General features: G+C 42.2%; 1 protein-coding gene across 4 annotated transcripts in view; it reads left to right on the forward strand.

Moving 5' to 3' along the window:
- The first annotated feature begins 245 nt into the window (after positions 1–245).
- ZNF800 (zinc finger protein 800) overlaps positions 246–21,322 on the forward strand; it is a 32,679-nt gene continuing 11,602 nt past the window's right edge. For 2 of the 4 annotated variants that reach the window (XM_032769363.2, XM_032769358.2), the window contains exons 1-4: positions 246–373; positions 1,446–1,556; positions 4,103–4,198; positions 14,095–14,238. In XM_032769363.2, coding sequence (XP_032625254.1) covers positions 1,496–1,556; positions 4,103–4,198; positions 14,095–14,238 — 301 coding nt within the window. In that variant the 5' untranslated portion in view covers positions 246–373; positions 1,446–1,495. Of the gene's footprint in view, positions 374–640; positions 967–1,445; positions 1,557–4,102; positions 4,199–14,094; positions 14,239–21,322 lie in introns of those variants that run through there. The other 2 variants (XM_032769359.2, XM_032769360.2) reach the window with 2 other exon arrangements.

The raw sequence follows: 21,322 nt of genomic DNA on the forward strand, positions 1-21,322 counted from the left end.
TGAGAAGGCTGTGAAGAAATATAATTTCATTCTGTGTCTGAAACTGATGATCAAAATTTTAAGCCTATCTGCTCAGTAAAGTAAAGCAAAGCAAAGGACTATAGAAGCAATCACATCAGCTAACATATGCTTTTTAAACTGAACACCAAAAAGCAACAAATCATCTTTGCACTTACTAATGACAATATAGTTTGTGGTTCCAGCATATGGTGATATCGATGATAATCATAGATTCATAGACTCTACCGGCTCCGCGCAGGACCCGCTTGGCTCAGCCCCGGCCGCCGCCCGCTCCCCGCGGGGCTCTGGGAGAGCCGCGCCCCCCCGGAACGGGAGCTGGCGGCTGACCCGCACTCCGTCCCCAGGAGCCTGCGTAAGTGCAGCCCGGCCGGGAGCCCCCTGGCCCCTGCGGGGCTGCTGCTGCTGCCCAGGGAGTCGGGGACAGCGCGAGCTGCCCCGTGTGCGGGGCGGGCTCTCCCAGCTCAGGCGCCCGACTGACCCGCTCTGCCCGCGGGCCGGGCCGGAGTCCCGCGGGGCCAGGGCTGGGCCGGGTTCCTGCGGTGGTGGGGCGGGTTCCTGGAAGGGGCGGTGAGCAGGGCTGGGTTCCTGGGGGTGGCGGTGGTGGAGGGGCAGGGTTTCTGTTGGGGGCGCTGTGGGATGGGGAGGGCAGGGTTCCTGTTGCTGGTGGGGCAGGTTCCTCGAGGTGGACTTAGGGCAGGGCTTTCCTGTCTCTACTATGGAGCTGAAAAGAGTTTGTGGTGGGGCCATTCATGAAGTAACACACAGTAGATGGGGCCTCAGTCACACTTCAGTACCCTGCACAGAGCAGCAGTGGAGCTGAAAATTTGGCAGCTGTGTGGGTCAATATTGTTAATAGCAGTTATAGTTTGGGTTTCACAACTGTATAAATGCTTGTTGTTATTGGGGGATGAGTCAGAAGAATCTCATCAGCTAGGGGGAGTCTAGGTGGGTTTTAACAATTGTGGGTGCTATGGTAGTACTAACAATAGTAACTGAAAAATAGGTAAAGTCCCTACAGCTGGGCAAAGTGGTGTTGACAAACGTAAGAGCCCCAAAAACATGGGTCTTTGTGCAGCCTTATTTTTTACACATGCCTAAGATTGGTTCTTACAGGAGCCAGGGATTCAAAATGTCGGTTATTTTATCTTTTGATTTAGGGATTTGACTAAACTTTAGGAGGAAGAAGAGTTTCCTTGATTCTATAGCTCTTGAAGCATTTTCCCTTCACTGAAATGCACTGAAGTAAACAGATTTTTTAGATTTGAAAATGGTTGATAAACACCATAGACTTTCCATCTTAAAAAAGGCACAGTTGACCTCTGAGTGGGTTCAGTGCAGTTTTAGTTTTTAGGAAGTGGGGGTATGATGTTAGTGTTGTTTAAGTCTTATGGTCTGGGAGGTGACAGAGAATTTGTTTATTTTAGCAGAAACAAGCTGCTGGATGTAGAAGGAAAGTAGGTCGTGCACACAGAAAATGCCTCTAAGGGATAAGTGTTGTCAGACTGACCATCATCACCATGGGTGCTGTGAACCAGGTATAGTGCTATGTAATACTTTTATTTTTTTTTAAATTGATTCTGTCCTCTAAGAAGCTTTCAGAAACTGGCAGTGACATCAGAAATGTGCAGTAATAATGAAGATATTACATCAGCAAATATGAAGTTTCCTAATTGCAGTTTTTAAAATGTTTTTTAAATATCCTAAAACTGTCACAGTAAATTACTTCAGGAAGATCAATTACTTAGTTCTTACAGGGTGCATAATAACCCCCAAGCTCACATGGGCATTATGTGCACTGAACTGAGGGGAAGGGAAGAGGCTAAAATTGTAGTGTTCTGATTTTTTTTTCTAGTCTATATGTCCTTTTGTGTTTTGTTATGCTCAAATATAAGAGGATGTATTTACTTTGTACCTTATCTGTTAAATGTTGACGAAGTCATAGGTTTTGTTTTTGAGGGGAAAAAAACAACCCAAACTACCATGAGCTTGTTTTGAAATTAGGTTTGTATAATAACATGGAAAATGTCAAGAGTAAAGGTGAAAGTGTGCACTGTGGAGTCCAACCATCATTTTGTTAAGAGACTTTTCATTATTGTTTTACTTAATGTTTATGGTTGGAAGTTTCAAACAAAAATCTGTTTCCTCATCAATTTTTTCTTCTTTTTGTCTATTGCTTTGTTGTGGTAGGGCTGTTTATGAGGAATTTTCCTCTTTTTTCATATCTTTTCCCCCCAGTCCTCCTTTTTTAAAGTATGAATGGCATGAATTTTTGGGACTGATGGGGGAAGGTGTGGTCTACCAATTTTGAAAGTGTATCTGTAGTTTTGCTAAAGGTAGTTTGAGAAATAAATAAATAAAAACTTTCAAGTTACTGTAATTTTAAAAAAAATTGACTATATAGTTCTTGTCTTAGAGCATTTTTTCCGGTTCACATATGAAACTCCACTTGATGTCAAGTGGAAGTAGCACACGTATATCAGAGGCAGTGTATAGCCTAAACTGTACTTCTTTCATTTTATGAAGAATGGCAGGTAGGTTAGTAGGATACAATATGTCATTGAGCAAGATATCACCAAGCAATTAAATGACTTGTAATGGTGGTTAAATACGTTTGTGTCTAAGGTATGGGCATAGTTGGATAGAATAAAAAGTCTACTCTTCTTAGGCTGTTTTTTCCTAAAGTAATCATTGCAGTTTGAATTTGTTTATAACTGCTCATATTCTAGGGCAGTATTTCCCTTTATCTTTGAAACATGTCTAAATTATTTTTTTAATGTTCAGAAATAGTTTTATCTTATGCATTGACCGCTTTAGTATAAATATATGTGATTTAATTGCAATGTAGACATTCTGGGACCCTCCTGTCTCGCAGGTCGTAGAGCCTAGGTGCCAGTCTGAGCCCAGACATCTACACTTGGGTTTTGCAGCCTGAGCCCTGCAAGACCAAGTCAGCTGGCACAGGCCAGCTGCAGATGTCTAACTGCCCTGTAGAAATACCTAAGGAGATCTGAGCCCTGACTTTGCAAACAGTTACATAAGTGACTTTGCGTTTGAGTAGCCTCATTGAGTTAAATGGGGCTATTCCTGTGTGTAAAATGTTTCATCTGTGTAAGCGTTTGCATGATCAGGGTTATGGTGTCCATATCAATATGGATATATACAATACATCAGTATATCCCACTCAAAATATGACTATCTTGACCACCGGGGATGTCTTAACTTTTTAGTTACATGTCACTAGAGTTTGTAAATATATTTTAATATTGTTTACAAAGAATGGGAGGTGAATCTAAATCAAATTTAGAAAAAGTGTCATTTTAGGTGGAATATCTTTTCTGAAGTTTGCTTGATTTAAAAAAATCCTTGAATATAAAATGAATAAGAATTGAAATATATAATTTGCAGTAAACATTAACTAGATATGTTCATACTTATTTAGTACATTTGTTCTAAATAACAGTTCGTTTGAGGGCATAGTCAACCCTTGAATATAAATCCGTACCTTTGATTAAAGTTACTAGGATCTGCCCATATGAGTGCAGATGTTGAATTTAGCATTTTCATTTTTTTTCCACATACTTATTTTGTTTTTGCCTGCACCGAAAAATGAGACGAGGCTTTTGTGAAGGCACAATCTAACAAGCAATTCTATGAAGTGAATAGTCTAAGCTGGCAGAGACCACTAAGTTATCTACAGTTCTTCTATTTTTGTGTATGTACATATTCATATCCATGTTTATGAAACATCATACACAGAACTATATGAATATACATTTAAAAAAACTAATCAAAATCACAACATATTGCCTGAAATAAGCAGCTTTGGTAGAAAATCTGTCACTCTTCAGATTAATTTCAACAGCAAGGAGGTGAGTGCAAAATTCCAAATGCCATCCCTAAGCCCTTATTATTACAAGGAATAGGGGTAGTCACTTTTATTAACTCTCAACTTTGAAAAAGGAAAAATTTTTCCTGATGACCTTGTCCTGATTTTCAACCAGCCTCAATTATTGAGCTATATATATATATGTGTGTGTGTGTGTCTCGCTCTCCTCTAACTGTCATCCTTGATGTCTTGCAGTGTATTTGTTAGAACCTGGTGATCCTCCTTTGTTACAGCAACCTCTGCAGATGTCAAAATCTGGTATTCAACAAATTATTGAGTGTTTTCGATCAGGTATGAGTTATTTGTTTTGGGTTTTTTTAGTTATATCCTTGCTTCTAAATATATGATAACACAAGTGTGTCAGTAAGGTTACTGATTCCATAGAACCAATTTTCTACACATAATTGCAAAATGTTTGGCTGAGATTTAAGCTCTGTTCTTGTGAGATCACCAGTTCCTATAGGAAGTATTTTCATACAAGGTGATGAAAAGATACTCCCAATTACATTATGCTATATTCTTAAAACCAGAAAGTTTCAAGGAATTTTGCTTTTGTGGCACAGTTGTCATTATCTCAGATACAATTTCTGCTAAGGGTCCATGCCCATGTATCACCTTTTCTTGATGTTTGTTCCTTAAACTTTGATAAGAGAATAAAAAAAATAGTGTCTGCCCTGCACTGTGTTATATAGATAGTAGGCACTGCTATTACAATACTAGGATTTTTTTTGTGTTGTCCAGTACTGTCGGGGGTTGGCTGTGTACTCCAGGCTGGCAGCAATGCCTAATGGTGATATTCCTGAGTGTAACATCTAACAGCAAGATTCCAAGGGTTGATTTCACTGGCAGTTACAGTTTAGGGTAGTGTCGCCAACTGGGGAGAATCCAAAGGCCACTTTGCCTAGTGGAAATAGCTCGGGGTAGTGTCGTCCACTGACGAGAGTTCAAAGGCTGCTTTTCCTAATGCAGGCAGCTTGCGGCCCAGTTAGCGCACGCATATGGCCTAGCTCTATGCTAAAAAAAAAATAAAGTTTTCTGCTCCCTGTCCTGGCAGGGGCGGGGCTGGCTGAGGAGGAGATGGTGCCATGGAGCCCTGCTGGAGTGGAGGGAAGGTGAAGTAGCCCTCTGTGGCGGGGGAGGAGCTCCCATGCTGCAGGGACATGCTCCCATGCTGTAGGGTTGCCAGGGTAGGGGGAACCTTTGTTATCAGATCTGTCTCCAGAGTCTCTTCCATTGGCCATAATGAGTCGCCACCCTCGGCTCCTGCGGTCAACTAGCTTCCAGCGGCTTGGCTATGGGATTCTGTCCTGGTGATGTAGAGCGTTGATGGCTTTCCAGCAGGAGGCTGCTGCACCTGACTTCTCTCCTCCTCAGTCAACCCAGACTGAGCTGAGTTGCTCCCTTTTAAATGCTCCCTCTACTGGGATCATGCCGAGCAGAGGGATGGGGGTATAGCCTCTTGGGCCTAGAGCAGCTCTTTAACCCCTGTCCACCAGTGCGGGGTTGGTACACCCCATCACAAGTGCCAGTGCTTGACAATGAATATATGTATCTGACAGTAAAAACTGTGTTTTGGTTGAGCATGCTCAATATAGGTAATGTTAGAAAATTTTGATCCATTACATGGGCAGACCCATCTGAAATGTACTAAAGTACATTTTTATTTCCATAGTTCGCAGTATAAAGACATAGAGATTCAGTACCAGTGTTAAGGTTTTAGGAGATTTCTTTAATGCTAAAATCTAAATTTATTTAGAGATTTTCCTTTTAGATCTGTGGCAACACAGTTATGTGTGATTGAAAGACTTGTGAATTGTTTCTCTTACTATATAACTACCAAGAAATATGGCTGTGCTAGCTCCTGCAGATCTGTGTGATCATCGTTAGCTATCCTCGGTACAAGGATGATGTTTGCCAGGGTGAAAAAAGTTAGTGATGAGACTTCTGTATTCTCCGTTCATTTGTATTTAAGAAACACATATTACAGTGACCAGAGCGAAAATGGGATGTGAGAGATGTCATCGGTGACCTTTTATAAGGAGATGGAAATTTGGACGGAATTGCCTAAGATCTTAGATTTGTGTGTACACCCTTCTCTCACCTGAAGTGGATTAGCTGGAGTCTCCTTGGGTAGCAGAGTGACCTAATTTCAAGTAATTTGTCCCCAGGTTGTTCCAGAATATCTTTGCTGGCATGCCATAAATTCATGGCTTACTTCCCTCTCTTTTCTCATTTTCATTAAGAGAATTGGTCAGAAAGGAAAACAACTTTTGACTAGGGTTTTACTAGTTTTGAACAAATGACATTTCATTATGGAAAAAGCGACAAAGTCCTGTGGCACCTTATAGACTAACAGCTGTATTGGAGCATAAGCTTTCGTGGGGGAATGCCTACTTCGTCCCATGAAAGCTTATGCTTCAATATGTCTGTTAGTCTATAAGATGCCACAGGACTCTTAGTCTGGATCTGTAATAAGCAACAAACATGGCTACCCCTCTGATACTTGACTTCATTATGAAAGAAACCTTTGATTCTTTCAGTAAGCTTTTAAGTGAAATAGGGCAAGAGAGCAGGATGTTTTTACCCTTAATAAGCAGTTCCAATCAAGGTTTTTCCTAATTTAATAATATTACATATAAAAAATACATATGTCTTTGTCCTCATTGTTAAGGGAGTATGCATGCTGAATGCTATTATACCAGGAGAACAAATTGCTGAAGTTTTGAAAGATAAACTTGCATATGTGATACACAAATATTGTGATTCTTATGACTACTGCAGTGCTTCTTGTCAGCGGAGTATCTGCACTATCTGAAGTCCTGTGCCAGTCTTCTGTAGGCTTCATGATAAGCTAGTTTCATAGTCTCAAAATGTTACTGGAACTTGATAAGCTGACAACTACCTAGTAGCCAAAAATAAATATAAAAGATGGAGATGCTTCAATAGATTTGAGAGGCAGCATCCTCCTGAGAAGCCTAGTGTTCATTGCATCCATCTCCATTTCCCATAAAGCTGGATAAGATCTTTCCTCCTCCTCTTCCCTTTCAGTGTGCCCACAACAGCAAGGGAGGTTCTCTCTTCTGCTGACAGTGTCCCAAAACTTTACAGTTAAACTCACAAGAATCTGGTTATTTTCACTCTTACATAGTATATGCTTGGGCAGTAGGATCAGTGAAATTGACTTATTTCCTTGTAAATTTCATTCTACTGCTGCTAGTGTGGGAGAGGCATGCTACCTGCACTGACCAGAAAACCTTTTGTCAGGTGCCATTAACAGATTGGAGATCTCCCCTCCCCACACTAATTACTGCACTTAGTGGAATTTTGTCTGTATGTAGGGAATCTTCAAATATGTTTAGGTATGTTTTCCTCAGTGGTTCTACTTTGTGCAAAAATTCAGCTGTTTCTGGATTAGGTCCAGGTAAACAGCTTTCCCTCAGAAGGGATTCTTTGCACATTTTTCTCTGGTTTGAAGTTGCTCTTAACTCTGTGTCCGAGTTGGCATTGTTTTTAAACCAGTCCCCCCATCTTCCACAGCCTTCCCCAAAATGATTAAGTGGTGGTAGAAAAAATCATTGCTATTACAAATATATTATAGATATATCAAAAAAGTATTTGAAGAAATTTGATTCAAGGGACTCTAACTTAGAACTTTTATTGAAGGGAACCCGTCTGTGAAGTGTTACAGTGGGCCCAGATTAATTTTTTTTGGCATTCTATGTCAACTTGGAGAATATTTTGATGTTAAGAGATGTGATGATAACATCTGTCTATGTCAATATTTTTGACTTGGGATTCTAAAAGTAACCATAGTGCATATTTTTTTAAGATATTGCGTGTATGATGATCCTGTAGTATGGTGCTTTACTACACCAACAGTTTAAGTAAACTCATATTTTTTTCCAGTGGATGTTTTATGTGAACTGTTTACTTGTGGATAAAGTGCAGATATCTTAGGTACTTGTATGGTCCTGTTACCATAGTTTCTGAGTATCTCACACTTTTTAATATATTTATCCTCCCAAAACCCCTGTGAGGTAGGGAACTATTATTGGGAACTGTGGCACAGAGAAATTACGTGACTTTCCCAAGGTCACACAGGAGTGCTGGTGGAGCAGAGCATTGAACCCAGGTCTTCCACGTCCCAGGCTAGTGCTCTTACGCAGCGATTCTCAAACTTCAGCAACCCAAGGACCCCCATTTTGATTTAAAATTTTTCCGGGACCCCCAAGCCTTCCGTTCAGACCCGGGCCCTGCCCCCCCTCTCCCCCTTCCCCCCAAGGCCCCCCCCCGCCACACCTGTTCCCTTCCCCCCCTCACTGTATCACCCCTTCCTCACTCTCCCCCACCCTCACTCAGTTTCACCAGGTTGGGGCAGAGAGTTGGGATGCAGGAGGGAGTGCAGGATCTGGGCTGGGGCAGTTGGTTGGGGTATGGGAGGGGGTTCAGGGTGGGGAGTTACCTCGGGCGGCTCCTGAAAGTGGCACATCTCTCTGGTAGAGGCTCCTAGGCGGGGGGTCAGGTGGTCTCCGTGCGCTGCCCCTGCCCGCAGGAACCACCCCTGTAGCTCCTGTTGACCACCATTCCCAGCCAATGGGAGCTGTGGAGTCAGTGCTCGGGTGCTGGCAGTGCATGGAGACCCTCTGCCCCCACCCCAAAGGGCCACAGGGATGTGCCGGCCGCTTCTGTGAGTGGTGCAGAGCCAGGGCAGCCAGGGAGCCTACCTTAGTCCTGCTGTGCCTCTGGAGGGAGAGGAGTTGATCATTGGAGCCTGCAGACCCTCTGGAGTATCCTCAGGGACCCCCAGGGGTCTGCGGACCCCAGTTTGTGAAACGCTGCTCTAACCTATGGGCCAGTCTTCACTGATGCCAAAGACCAAAAAAAGTCTCTAGGTAGTCCGTAACTAGTTAATATACTAATCTTTAATTAAAGAATCCCCGTATGTTTTATTGGAGTTTTTTTAAAATTGTATTCTTTTAAAGTACCTGAGTAAATTGCCACAGTAGATTAATCTTTATAGCTTCTTGGATTTTTCTAAAGTTGTTTATATATTATAAAAATGTCTAAAATCACAGCACTTTATTGAAAGATTCTTTTCATTTTTCAGCTCTCTTTACAAGAAAACTCACATTACAATTAATAGGTTTGTCTTAAACTCTCTAAAAAGCTAATATATTGGGAAATGCTGCCATTTTTAACTCACCCTGTTGTACCTAGTTATTGGTGGTGGTGTTGAGAAGCCTGCAGCACAGCACCATTACCCAGTTCCTACAAATGGTATTGCTACCTGCCTGATAAATGTTACAAAGGCGGACAGGGGCAAAACATTTGAAGGAGAGGTGAAGAAGAAGAAATGGCAGTACTGCAAGCAGTGCGGACCTGAAACAGAAAAAGACTTCCAGCCTTTCACCACAAATGAAATAGAAGGGGCAGTTTAAACACTGAAAACATGTAAAGCCTGTGGGCTTGATAACATCTCCCCTGAATTCCTGAAGAACCGTGGGAAAACTAGCAGACAGTGGCTAGCCATGTTTCTCTTTAGTCATCCAGGTGAATAAAATATCTAAGATCTATCACAGAGCAAAAGTAATAGCCTTGCTAAAACCTGAGAGACTGTTGATTTGCAACAAGTTAGCACCCGTCTCTTTGCTAAGCCATGTGTGCAAATTATTTGAAAGGATTATCCTTCAGAGAATTTCCCCAACTATTGATGAGACTCCTGTGTAGATCATGCAGGTTTCAAACCAAATCACAGTACTTGTGACCAAGTGCTGGCAGGCACCACCTACATTGAGAGTGTTTCTGCATGGTCTAGAAGCCAGGCACAAGTGGAGTAGGACCCCGTTTATTCGGCCCACCATTATCCAGCTCTCCATATTAACTGAACAAACAGCACCCAAAGGTCCAGAAGTGGGTGATCTCTCCTGTGGTCGCTAGATGGTGCTGCAGCCTTGCACTTAGCCATTCTCTAGATTATCTGAATTTTTGATTGTCCGATCTGGCCCCAGTCCCAATGAGATAAACAGCGTTCTGCTGTATTCCTGTTTTCAAGCTTCAGATGTAGCTAATGCCTATCATGATGAATCCAACAGACCAGCATCCTGGTTTTGTTCTTCCATGCCATCTTGGGGTAATGCTCAATCATTTCAGATGTGGAATGGTCAGATGTGCTGCTAATAACTACAAGTGGGGGCCTTTGACTCCCTGCTTTGTCGTAGTGGGCAGTTTAGACCATGTACTTATAGATTGCACCCATTGGCAAGAGCTGTCTGATTTCCCTCATGGATATGCATAATGCCCTTCCCTCACCTGTTGAATGGTTAAGACATAGATTAACCTGTGTGACTTGATTGTGTACGTAGATGCAATTGCAATATGTATGTGTATGTATAGTGTTGACTAGGGACTTACACATTTCATATGAACTGCAGTATGTAGGCAGAGGTGATCTCCAGATACAGTGCCAGCCTTGACGTTAAATATTATGGTTTAGATAGTATTTGCATAAAACTTCTGTTTTCTACCTTAAACTGAGTAACTCATAATATCCTAGTGCAGGGATCGGCAACCTTTGGCACGCAGCCCCTGGAGGGCTGGGCTGGTTTGTTTACCTGCTGCGTCCGAAGGTTCGGCCGATCGTGGCTCCCACTGGTCGCGGTTCGCTGCTCCAGGCCAATGGGAGCTGCAGGAAACAGTGTGGGCCAAGGGATGTGCTGGCTGCAGCTTCCCGCAGCCCCCATTCGTCTGGAGCAGTGAACCGTGGCCAGTGGGACGAACCTGCAGACGCGGCAGGTAAACCAGCCCGGACCACCAGGGTGCTTACCCTGGCAGGCCGTGTGCCAAAGGTTGCCGATCTCTGTCCTAGTGTAAAGTTAATAATTGTGTGCATAATGCCAGGTCCACAACCTCTTAGGTTCAATGGGAGCCTTTCCTTTGGCTTTAAGCATCGAGTCATGGTCATACAGTCTTTGAGCTCTCGAAGCACTTAGTTATTATGGTGCATGTAGTGCTATCTACTTTTGACTTCTGTTAAGTATATCTTAACCTTATGGTCAAAACACTGTCAAGATATACTTTTTAATTCATATTTAAAAAAAACTCTCTTATTGTTTTTATCAAACAATATAAAATTTAAAAATCAACGTAATTTTAAAATCTCTCACTTCACCATTTAGGATGTTTTATTTTTTGTGTTTTACTAAAGTTGGATAATCTGGGTTCACAACTCTGCAGAAGAATCTTTGAGTCAAAAATATTTTTGGATATTTTCTGTCAGTTAACAAAAACATTTGTATTTCTGCTAAATTGTGGGACTATAGAAAGTTTCTTTTCTAGTTCCATAATTGTGTAAGAAGATATGTAAGCCACACAAAAACTTGTATATTGTCTTATTTTCAGCTGTTCAATTTTATAGACTGTTACAAATAATTTGGTTATACTAAATCTAGAGGAAATGCTGTTGAGTTCTTGACTTCCACTGCAGAAAGTCAGGATTAAATTTATCTTTTGTTGTGCTTTTAATATGTATATCAAAGTTAGTATTTCCATGACTATTAGAGGTTTCACTTTTTATGTTTATGGCAGCTATTTTATTTTTTAGTTCAACTTCCCAAAGCCTCTATAGATACTAGTTTCTCTGCATCTGATCTCTGTATATTCTGTATAAATTAATGCTAAGTTATATTTTCAGAAGAGGTAGTAATATCTACACTTCCAATTGTTTTTAACAGGAGGACTCCCACTTAGTGAGCTAAAATCTCTTAACCCACATTCCAACATTTAAAAATACTTTTTAAAGTGACAGTATACTTATGGTGGACTAGATAGATGGCTCAACTGTTCAGTAATTTATAGAGCTTTTCACTGATTCAGACTATTGACTTAGTAGTTATTAGGGCATTCAAGCAATTAAAAAAAATAGAATGCCATTTATTTCAGTATTTTTGGATGTTTTCTACATTTTCAAACATTGATTTCTATGACAACACAGAATACAAAGTGTACAGTACTCACTTTTGATTACAAATATTTGCACTGTAAAAATGACAAGCAAAATAAATAGTATATTTCAATTCATTGCATACTATTACTGTAGTGCAATCTTTTTATTGTGAAAGGTGCAATTTACAAATGTAGACTTTTTTTTTGGTTACATAACTGCACTCCATAAAAAAACAGTGTAGAACTTTAGAGCCTACAAGTCCACTCAGTCTTACTTCTTGTTCAGCCAATCACTAAGATACACAAGCTTGTTTCCATTTGCGGGAGATAATGCTGCCTGCTTCTTGTTTACAGTGTCACCTGAAAGTGAGAACAGGGGATTGTTGTATGGCATTGTTGTAGCCGACATTGCAAGTTATTTGTGCCAGACGCGCTAAAGATTCATTTGTCCCTTCATGTTTCAACCATCACGCCAAAGGATATGCATTCATGCTGATGACGGATTCTGCTCGATAACAATCCAAAGCAATGTGGACTGACGCATGATCATTTTCATCATCTGAGTCAGATGGCATCAACAGAAGGCTGATTTTCTTTGTTGGTGATTTCGGTTCTGAAGTTTCTGCATCAGTGTGTTGCTCTTTTAAAACTTCTGAAAGCATGCTCCATGCGTCCTTGTCCTCAGATTTTGGAAGACACTTCAGATACTTAAACCTTAGGTCAAGTGCTATAGCTATCTTGAGAAATCTGATATTGGAACCTTCTTTGCGTGTTATCAAATCTGTAGTGAAAGTGTTCTTAAATCAAACAAAATATGCTGGCTCATCACCCGAGACTACCATAACAGAAAATATATGGCGGAATGCAGGTAAAGCCATGGAGCAGTAGACATAAAATTCTCCTTCAAGGAGTTCAGTCACAAATTTAATTAACTTTTTTTTTTTTTATTATTATTTTTTTTTTAAAGAGCATCATCAGCATCAAATCATGTCCTCTGGAATGGTGGTCGAAGCATATCTGGCACGTAAATACCAATTTGTCATTGAAATCAATATACTTGAAAATGTAGAAAAGCATCCAAAAATATTTAATAAATGTCAATTGGTACAGTTTAAAAGTGTGATTAAAACTGCGATTATTTGAGATTAATTTTTTAATTTCATGAGTTAACGTTGATTAATCGACAGCCGTAGTAGTTATGTAAAGTTTTTATCAATTTATGTCTAATAGATTGACATTACCAGTTAATCTTGCTCCGTTTTTGTTTCGTTTTGGAAACTTCTTGTTTAATGTCCTAGCATACTAAAGAAATTTGAAATAAAAACTCAGTTAAACCCCATGTCAATTAACCAGTGTCTCACTAAAGTTTGTAGTGGACAAATGTCCATGTTACAAAACCCGCCATCACTATATGCACTCTTGTTAGCAGTTTCAGCACAGAGGCCGATGAAGGAATGGATTTGGAGCATGAGCTATTCTCTCACCACTTTAACTGGCTCTTCAGGAAAAGTCAGGTTTGGAGTACATTAGCAAGGCACGTCGGCACTTTATGTATGTGATTTTAAACTATAACATTTGCATGCTTATAAACACAAACTCTACACTTGACACAAAACATGCTAATTCAAAACTAATCTTAAATTTTGTATTTTTCTTCAGCGAGGAAGACAATGGGCAGACTAAAGATATGAGTCCAAATTCTGCTCTGTAATATAAATGCAACTACATTGATCTCTGGTACCCTCATGCAACAGTCTAGAATTCGTCTACTATTCGCTTTTCATTTTTTTGTGTTCTTTAGAATTTTCTGCCCTGTTTGACAGTCTTTTTGAGTGAAAGTGCTTTGGTGTACATCCTCAGCGCTACCTGAGGACCTTGAAAAGGTGCTAAATAATTATTTTAATGACTAGGTGACTGTTCCTTCCTGCCACCTGATAGGCAGTTATAACTCATTAACCAAAAGCTCCCTTTCTGAATTTAGTTCTTGGTTTTAATCTTAAATCTTTCAGTCTTTTTACTTTTAACAATATCTATAATCTTCATTTTTTTCTTCAGCCTAGTCTTTATGCAGTAATCCAGAATGTATGTAGCTGAGTTACAAATGACAGTGATAATAGCATTTTGTCTTGCATTATTTCCTGCTTTAGCACTGAAATTTGTTTGATTTAAAATGTTTTTGCTTTAATGAGAGAGTGTGATTTTAAAAAAAGTGCCTTATTTTAAGTGTCACATTTCTTTTGTTCCAGGAACTAAACAACTTAAACATATCTTGTTAAAAGACGTGGACACCATTTTTGAATGTAAAATATGCCGCAGTCTCTTCAGGGGATTACCAAATTTAATTACTCATAAAAAGTTCTATTGTCCTCCAAGTCTCCAGATGGATGACAGTAAGTTTTATTCACCGAAATATTTAATTAAACAATCTAGAATTGAGTAAATTTTCCCTTTTATATTGTATGTAAAAACACCATCAGGAACAAGATGTAACTAATCTAACAGGTAAATTAGAGGACTGGTGAAGCAATGAAGTACTTCACTTTTATTAGCTTGTCACTTTCAGACTCATTCTTTCAATTTGTCTGAAATGATCTGTCAAATGGAGTTTTCTATTCAGAGAAGGAGGGCAAACAATGCTCCAAAGATATTAATTTGGGCCATGTGGCAACTTAAGGCCTTGGTTCTGCAAAGGATGTGTGTAAGTTTTACTCACATGAGTAACGTTATGAATGTGTTCAGTTATTGCAGAATCATGATCCAAGTCATGAAATTCAGGGTAGTTGAAAATTCCTGTATTTCCACAGGAAAAAAGAGTGAGAAAATATAAGAGGTTAGATCTTGTATATGATGATTTTGAATATTTCTCCTTTAGGGATTTAAAGCAGGGCTGATAGCATTATGATGAGCCATACGGTGTTAGGTAATTAATTTTCATGTTGGCCTTGATATGTTGTTGAACAAGTAGTGATATTTTATTAATAATTTTAAAAAGACACTTTCAAGATCTAAAAGTTGGTCACCTTTACCTTTACACATGCCTCGTGTTAGCGTATGCTTCCTTGAACTCTTAAGATTTTTATTTTCCTTCAACCAATCCTTTATGCAGTGAGAAAAATGCAAGATTGATGGATTGACACATAATTTGCTGTTAAAAATGATTAGTATATTATGACAAAACATTCCCTAATTTAAAATAATGTATACCCAGATGACAACCTGAATTTGGTTTTGTTCTTATGGAGGTGGGGGAGACAAACATACAAATGTGATAGCCTATGCCAAGCTAAGTTCTAGGTCTAACACCGTGACACAGTACCTCTGAGTAAAAGCACGTTTTAAATAGCCCAGACAGACAGAGTGGAAGGGGCAATGAAGGCATAGAGAGGTAAATTGCCTTGCCTGGTGTTACGTCACAGGTTAGTGACAGCTGGGAATAGAACCCAGGTTTCCTAGTGGTATGTCTACACTTAAAATGCTGCTGTGGAGCTGCTGTAACATGTCAGTGTAGATGCTACCTATGCTGACAAGGGCGTCTCCCCTTGGTGTAAGTCATCTGCTTCCTGAGAGGCAGTAACTAGGTTGGCAGAAGAATTCTCCCATTGAGCTAGTGCTGGTCTATGCTAAGGGTTAGGCTGGCATTTTTCACACTTCTGAGATGTAGCTATACCAAAGTAAATTCCTAATGTAGATCAGGCCTAAGTCTTTGTCTTATGCCTTACTTACTGGCTTACAGTGCCTTTTTGACCAGCTAATGGTCTGCTTCCTCATTCCCATCTTACTTTAAAGTTGTACTTCTGCACAGAGGTTTTACTTGTGCCTGCTGCTCCATTAAAGTAACAAGGATGTGTTGATGTTGTTCTAATAAATTTCATTTAGCAACTGAAGATGTGGGTAAAGCACTTCTGTTATTACCATGCAAGTGTATGGCATTAGCTTTCTCTCATACTTTCTGGACTGAACTGGGAAAAAATAAACAAAACTAAAGGGAAGAGGCTGAAAAGTTTAGGAAAACATACTTTGGACTCCTCCATCTAATTTTTTTATTCTATGTAACTTTTATCCATAGGTTTATATGGAATTGAGCTATTAAAATTTTGTGGCTCATGTGTCTAACAGTTTATTAAAACCTTTTGGGAAAGGACATATCTATACTCTTTACAGCAATGAACACATTGGCAGTTAATCAGTTTTTAAAATATATTTTACTGAGCATGCTTTTTAAACCATGTTATCAAGAGTTTCTGATTTGAAATTGAAAACACATTGAGCAAAGGCAATTGGCAGTATTCCTAGAGTAAATTTCTTTGTTGCACTTATCCTTGCTGAATTAGATGTAATGGGCAAATATTATGTAGATATTAAATTTTAAAGGAGCATAATGTTAGATGTACTCAAATTTGAGCATGCTGGAGCTGTGAAATTAACAAGGAAGCCAAGCAACTAGAGCCTGACTGTCCCCTGTGCAGGAAGGTGAGAAGTTTAGGTGGCTGCTGCCCACTCCTGACAGGGAGATGAGAAGTCTGGGTGGCTGTCCCCCACTCTCAGATGAGAGCCCAGGGGGCAGCTGGGCTCCTGGTGGAGAGCTGTGTGGAGCTCTCAGGCCCCAAACACTGCCCCTCTTGAGTCTGTGGAAGCGCTCCTGGTGAGGATGTCCACACTGACCTCCTTCTGTCCATGGTGCACATCAGCCATCTCGGTAATTACTGTGGAGGCTATGAGCTGACCTTTAAGGCCTTGGCTACACTGGAGGGTTACAGCACTGGTAGTGGCTTTACAGCGCTGCAACTCACTCACCGTCCACACTTGCAAGGCACATACAGCGCTGTATCTCCCTGGCTACAGCACTGGCTGTACTCCACCTCGGCCTGGGGAATAACGACTATAGCGCTGGTGATGCAGCGCTGCTCCGCCAATGTGGCCACCAAAAGCGCTGTTATTGGCTTTCAGAGGTATCCCAGAATGCCTGTTCAGCCACTCTGCTCATCAGTTTGAACTCCTACTGCCCTGGCCTCAGGTGACCCGCCCTTTAAGTGCCCTGGGAATTTTAACAGTCCCCTTCCTGTTTGCTCAGCCAGGTGTGGAGTGCAGTCAGTGACTCTTTCCAGTTGACCATGCCTCCATGCACCAAACAAGCCCCAGCATGGAGCAATGGCGAGTTGCTGGACCTAATCAGTGTTTGGGGGGCGGAAGCTGTGCAGTCCCACCTGCGCTCCAGCCGTAGGAATTACGATACCTATGGGCAGATATCAAGGGCCATGTTGGAAAGGGGCCATGACCGGGACACCCTGCAGTGCAGGGTTAAAGTGAAGGAGCTGCAGACTGCCTGTTGCAAAGCCCACGAGGGAAACTGCTGCTTCGATGCTGCCCCCACGACCTGCCGTTTTTACAAAAAGCTGGACGTGATACTTGGGGGTGACCCCACCACCACTCCGACGACCACGATGGACACTTCTGGAGCGGGGGGAGAAGGAGGAGGAAACAGAGTGAGGGTACTGGGGTAGGGGGAGACACCCCGGAGTTCCTGGAGGCATGCAGCCAGGAGCTCTTCTCAAGCCAGAAGGAAGGTAGCCAGTCGCAGCAGCTGGTACTTGGTGGAGGACAGACAGAGGAGCGGGTTCCCGGTAAGCGGCTTTTATTTTCAGGATGGAAATTTTTCAGGAGAGGAGGGAGGGTTAGGGCTGCATGCATGCATGCCTAGATGTGGAATAGCGCATTGATGTGGTCTATCATGTCGCGGTAATCGGCCTTGGTAATCTTTTCAAAAGTTTCAGCCAGAGCGTGGACAATGCGCTTGCGCAAGTTTATTGGGAGAGCCACTGTGGTCCTTGTCCTAGTCAGGCTAACGCATCCACGCCACTGTGCCGTGAGGGGTGGGGGGACCATTGCAAGACACAGGGAAGCTGCACAGGAGCCAGGGCAGAATCCGCATTGCTGAGGAAGACCCTCCTGCGCTTCCCAGGTGACCTGCAGCAGCGAGATATCTTCCAGGATCAACTCCTTTGGAAAATGTTGGGATAGTGTTCAGTGTAGGTGCCCCCTGCAGCTGTTTGCTTTCCCCAACACACAGAAACCCTGAGGACAGTAGAGGACTGAAGCAGTCAGTCCCCCTTACTCACCATTTCGGGGCTCCCGTGTGTTATGTGCGCTGTCTTTGGGATGGGAAAATTATGCTACTGTGAAGAATGTTACTCCTTAACTGTGTGGGAATAATTGTCTGGTATAAACAATGCTTCCTCTGTTAAGTGTTGCATTTTTTGCCTTTCCAGAAGCAACCTTGAGATCTTGGCTGCCTATCAACAGCTCAAAGATTACAAAACCTTTGGAAGAAGCAGCGAAAAAGCAAAGAAGACCTGCTGCTAGCAGTTGTGGAGCACACTCTCACAGAGAGGAGGGAAAGGGAAAGCAGGATCCGCCAGAAAAATGCAGCGGACAGGAAGAAAAGCACAAAGTAGCCACTAAGCATCCTGGCATGCCAAGCGGACTCTATCCAGGCGCTCGTAGCCATGCAGGCAGAGCACTACCACATCCACCCCCGCCCCGTCCCAAAGCTCTTTCCTTTGTGCCCCAATGTCAGCTCAAATCCCCCTTCCCCAGCATCCAGGTTCTTACCACCTCCAGCTGTCTCCAACACCTGTATGTTCACTGACCAGCCCTTAGAACCACGACCATTACCCTCTGCACTCAACCCTCATGACCATGCAGTGTAGCCATCCTGAAGTGCAGCAATCATTGCACAGCACTCCAGACAGGACATATTCAAACCTGTGACTGTACAGTTCCCCACCCCACCCCCCTGCCCTTTTAGGTTCCCAAAAAGTTGTGTCTATCAATAAAGTTATTTTCTTTTCAATAAATGAATTCTTGACTTTGAAAACAGTCTTTATTATTGCAGAAAGTCAAAGATATCTTAGCCTAGGAAAGAAACAGGCACTGCAAATCATTTTAGGAAACACAGATTCCTACTAACATTGTAACCACTGCACTTCACTCCCGTGCAAGGCACCAAACATGACTGTTCGTTTTCAGCCTCAAAGTCCTCCCTCAATGCATCACTAATCCTTGCAGCCCAGTGCTGGGCCTCTCTAGTAGCCCTGCTCTCTGGCTGTCCAAATTCAGCCTCCAGGCGTTGAACCTCGGAGGTCCATGCCTGACTGAATCTTTCACCCTTCCCTTCACAAATATTACGGGGGGTACAGCATGCGGATATAACTGCGGGGATGCTGCTTTCCCCCAAGTCTAGCTTCCCATATAGAAATGGCCAGCGCCCCTTTAAACGGTCAAAAGCATGCTCCACAGTCATTCAGCACTGGCTCAGTCTTTGCTCCTGTCAAGGTTCCCTGTGTACGGTTTCATGAGCCACAGCATTAACGGGTGAGCGGGGTTTCCAAGGATCACAATGGACATTTCGACATTCCCTACTGTGATCTTCCAATCTGGGAAAAAAGTCCCAGCCTGCAGCTTCCTGAACAGGCCAGTGTTCCGAAAGATGCATGCATCATGCACCTTGTCTGGGCCAGCCTGTGTTAATGTCAGTGAAACGCCCACGGTGATCCACAAGTGCCTGGAGAACCATGAAGAAATACCCCTTCCGATTAATGTACTCGAATGCTTGGTGGGGTGGTGCCAGAATAGGAATATGCGTCCCATCTATTGCCCCCCCACAGTTAGGGAAACCCATTTGTGCAAAGCCATCCAGAATGTCCTGCACATTCCCCAGAGTCACGCTTCTTCTTAGCAGGATGCGATTAATGGCCCTGCAAACTTGCATCAACACAATTCCAACAGTCGACTTTCCCACTCCAAACTGGTTCCTGACTGATCGGTAGCTGTCTGGAGTTGCCAGCTTCCAGATTGCAATAGCCACCCACTTCTCCACTGGCAGGGCAGCTCTCGATCTCGTGTCCTTGCGCCGCAGGGTGGGGGCGAGCTCAGCACACAGTCCCATGAAAGTGGCTTTTCTCATCCGAAAGTTCTGCAGCCACTGCTCTTCATCCCAGACTTCCATGACGATGTGATCCCACCACTCAGTGCTTGTTTCCCGAGCCCAAAAGCGGTGTTCCACAGTGCTGAGCATTTCCGTGAGTGCCACAAGCAAGTTTGTGTTGTACGCGTCACGCGACTCGCTATCATCGTCGGACTCCTCATCACTTTGGATCTTAAGAAATAGCTCAACTGCCAAATGTGATGTGTTGGCGAGACTCGTCAGCATATTCCTCAGCAGTTTGGGCTCCATTTCTCGCAGAAATTGCGCTGCACAGAAACGGTTGAGAGAGTCAAGATGGTGCCAAACGTGGACGGAAATACAAGGATTGCTGGGATGTGAAGTGATGCATCACGGGGCGTTGGGACAGGAAGCAGAATGACCCGCACCCTCCGCCCTCTTCCCGCAACTCACTGCCCCAGAATGGGAAGAGGTGCTCTGTGGGATAGCTGCCCATAATGCACCACTTCCAACACCGCTGCAAATGTGGCCACACTGCAGCGCTGGTAGCTCTCAATGTGGCCACGCTGCAGTGTTTTCACTACACAGCTGTACGAAGACAGCTTTAACTCCCAGCTCTGCACACCTGCAAGTGTAGCCAAACCCTAAGTCTGTTGTGTAGACATGCCCTTAGGAATTGCTTTTCTGTTGCTCTTGAATATTTTTCTATGCAGGGTTGGATGCTTCAAAAACATGTAGATATTTGAAAATCTTCTTCAAAGCTTAGAATCTTTTTTCCAGTTGTCAAAAGTCCCTTTTATGCTATATTGTCACAGTCTATACAGGCTTGTCTAGCAAATATTAATATTAAAAATAAATAAATAAAATTGGGCGGGAATGCTGTTTTTTTTTGTTTTTTTTTGCAGTTTTAATGTACTTTGAGTATGAAAAAAATTTAACCAGATTTCTAAATATCCATCTGTCCTCTCTCTCTTTTGCTGGTGTGTTAACTTTTCCATAAACACAACCTCCCTTCTTTTTTCCAATAAGAGCTCTGTGGTTCAGCTATTTTTCTTTTTTCCAGTAAAGGGCTACCAATAGCCAAGCAGCTACTAGCAGATGAGAGATTAATTCTTCATTTTCTCTTTTGTGACAATTTTCGTTAGGAAGCCCTAGGAGGATTACCAAAGAAGTATTTGGTAATAAATATCCAACACTCCATGATACTTAGTTGTGAATAGGGGTCTACCAAATTGGCAGCCATGAAAATCATGTCACGGACTGTGAAATCTGGTCTCTGAAGGCAGTGCCACTTGCCAGCAGCATGGGGAGAAGTAAGGGTGGCGATACCATGACCCTTAATAGGGTTGGGGCCACTAGCTTGAGAAATGCTGCAGAGAAATCAGACATTTTTCATGGGTTGGTCACCAACCCATGAAAATTGTGTGATTTAAGTGGACCTACTTATGGATTGCATCCCAGTACTTTCTAATGACTGGACATGTTGACCATATATACATAAAAATCTTCCCTTTCATCATAATTTCTATATT

This window comes from Chelonoidis abingdonii, chromosome 1 (assembly GCF_003597395.2).
Source record: "Chelonoidis abingdonii isolate Lonesome George chromosome 1, CheloAbing_2.0, whole genome shotgun sequence".
NCBI lineage: Eukaryota > Metazoa > Chordata > Testudines > Testudinidae > Chelonoidis > Chelonoidis abingdonii.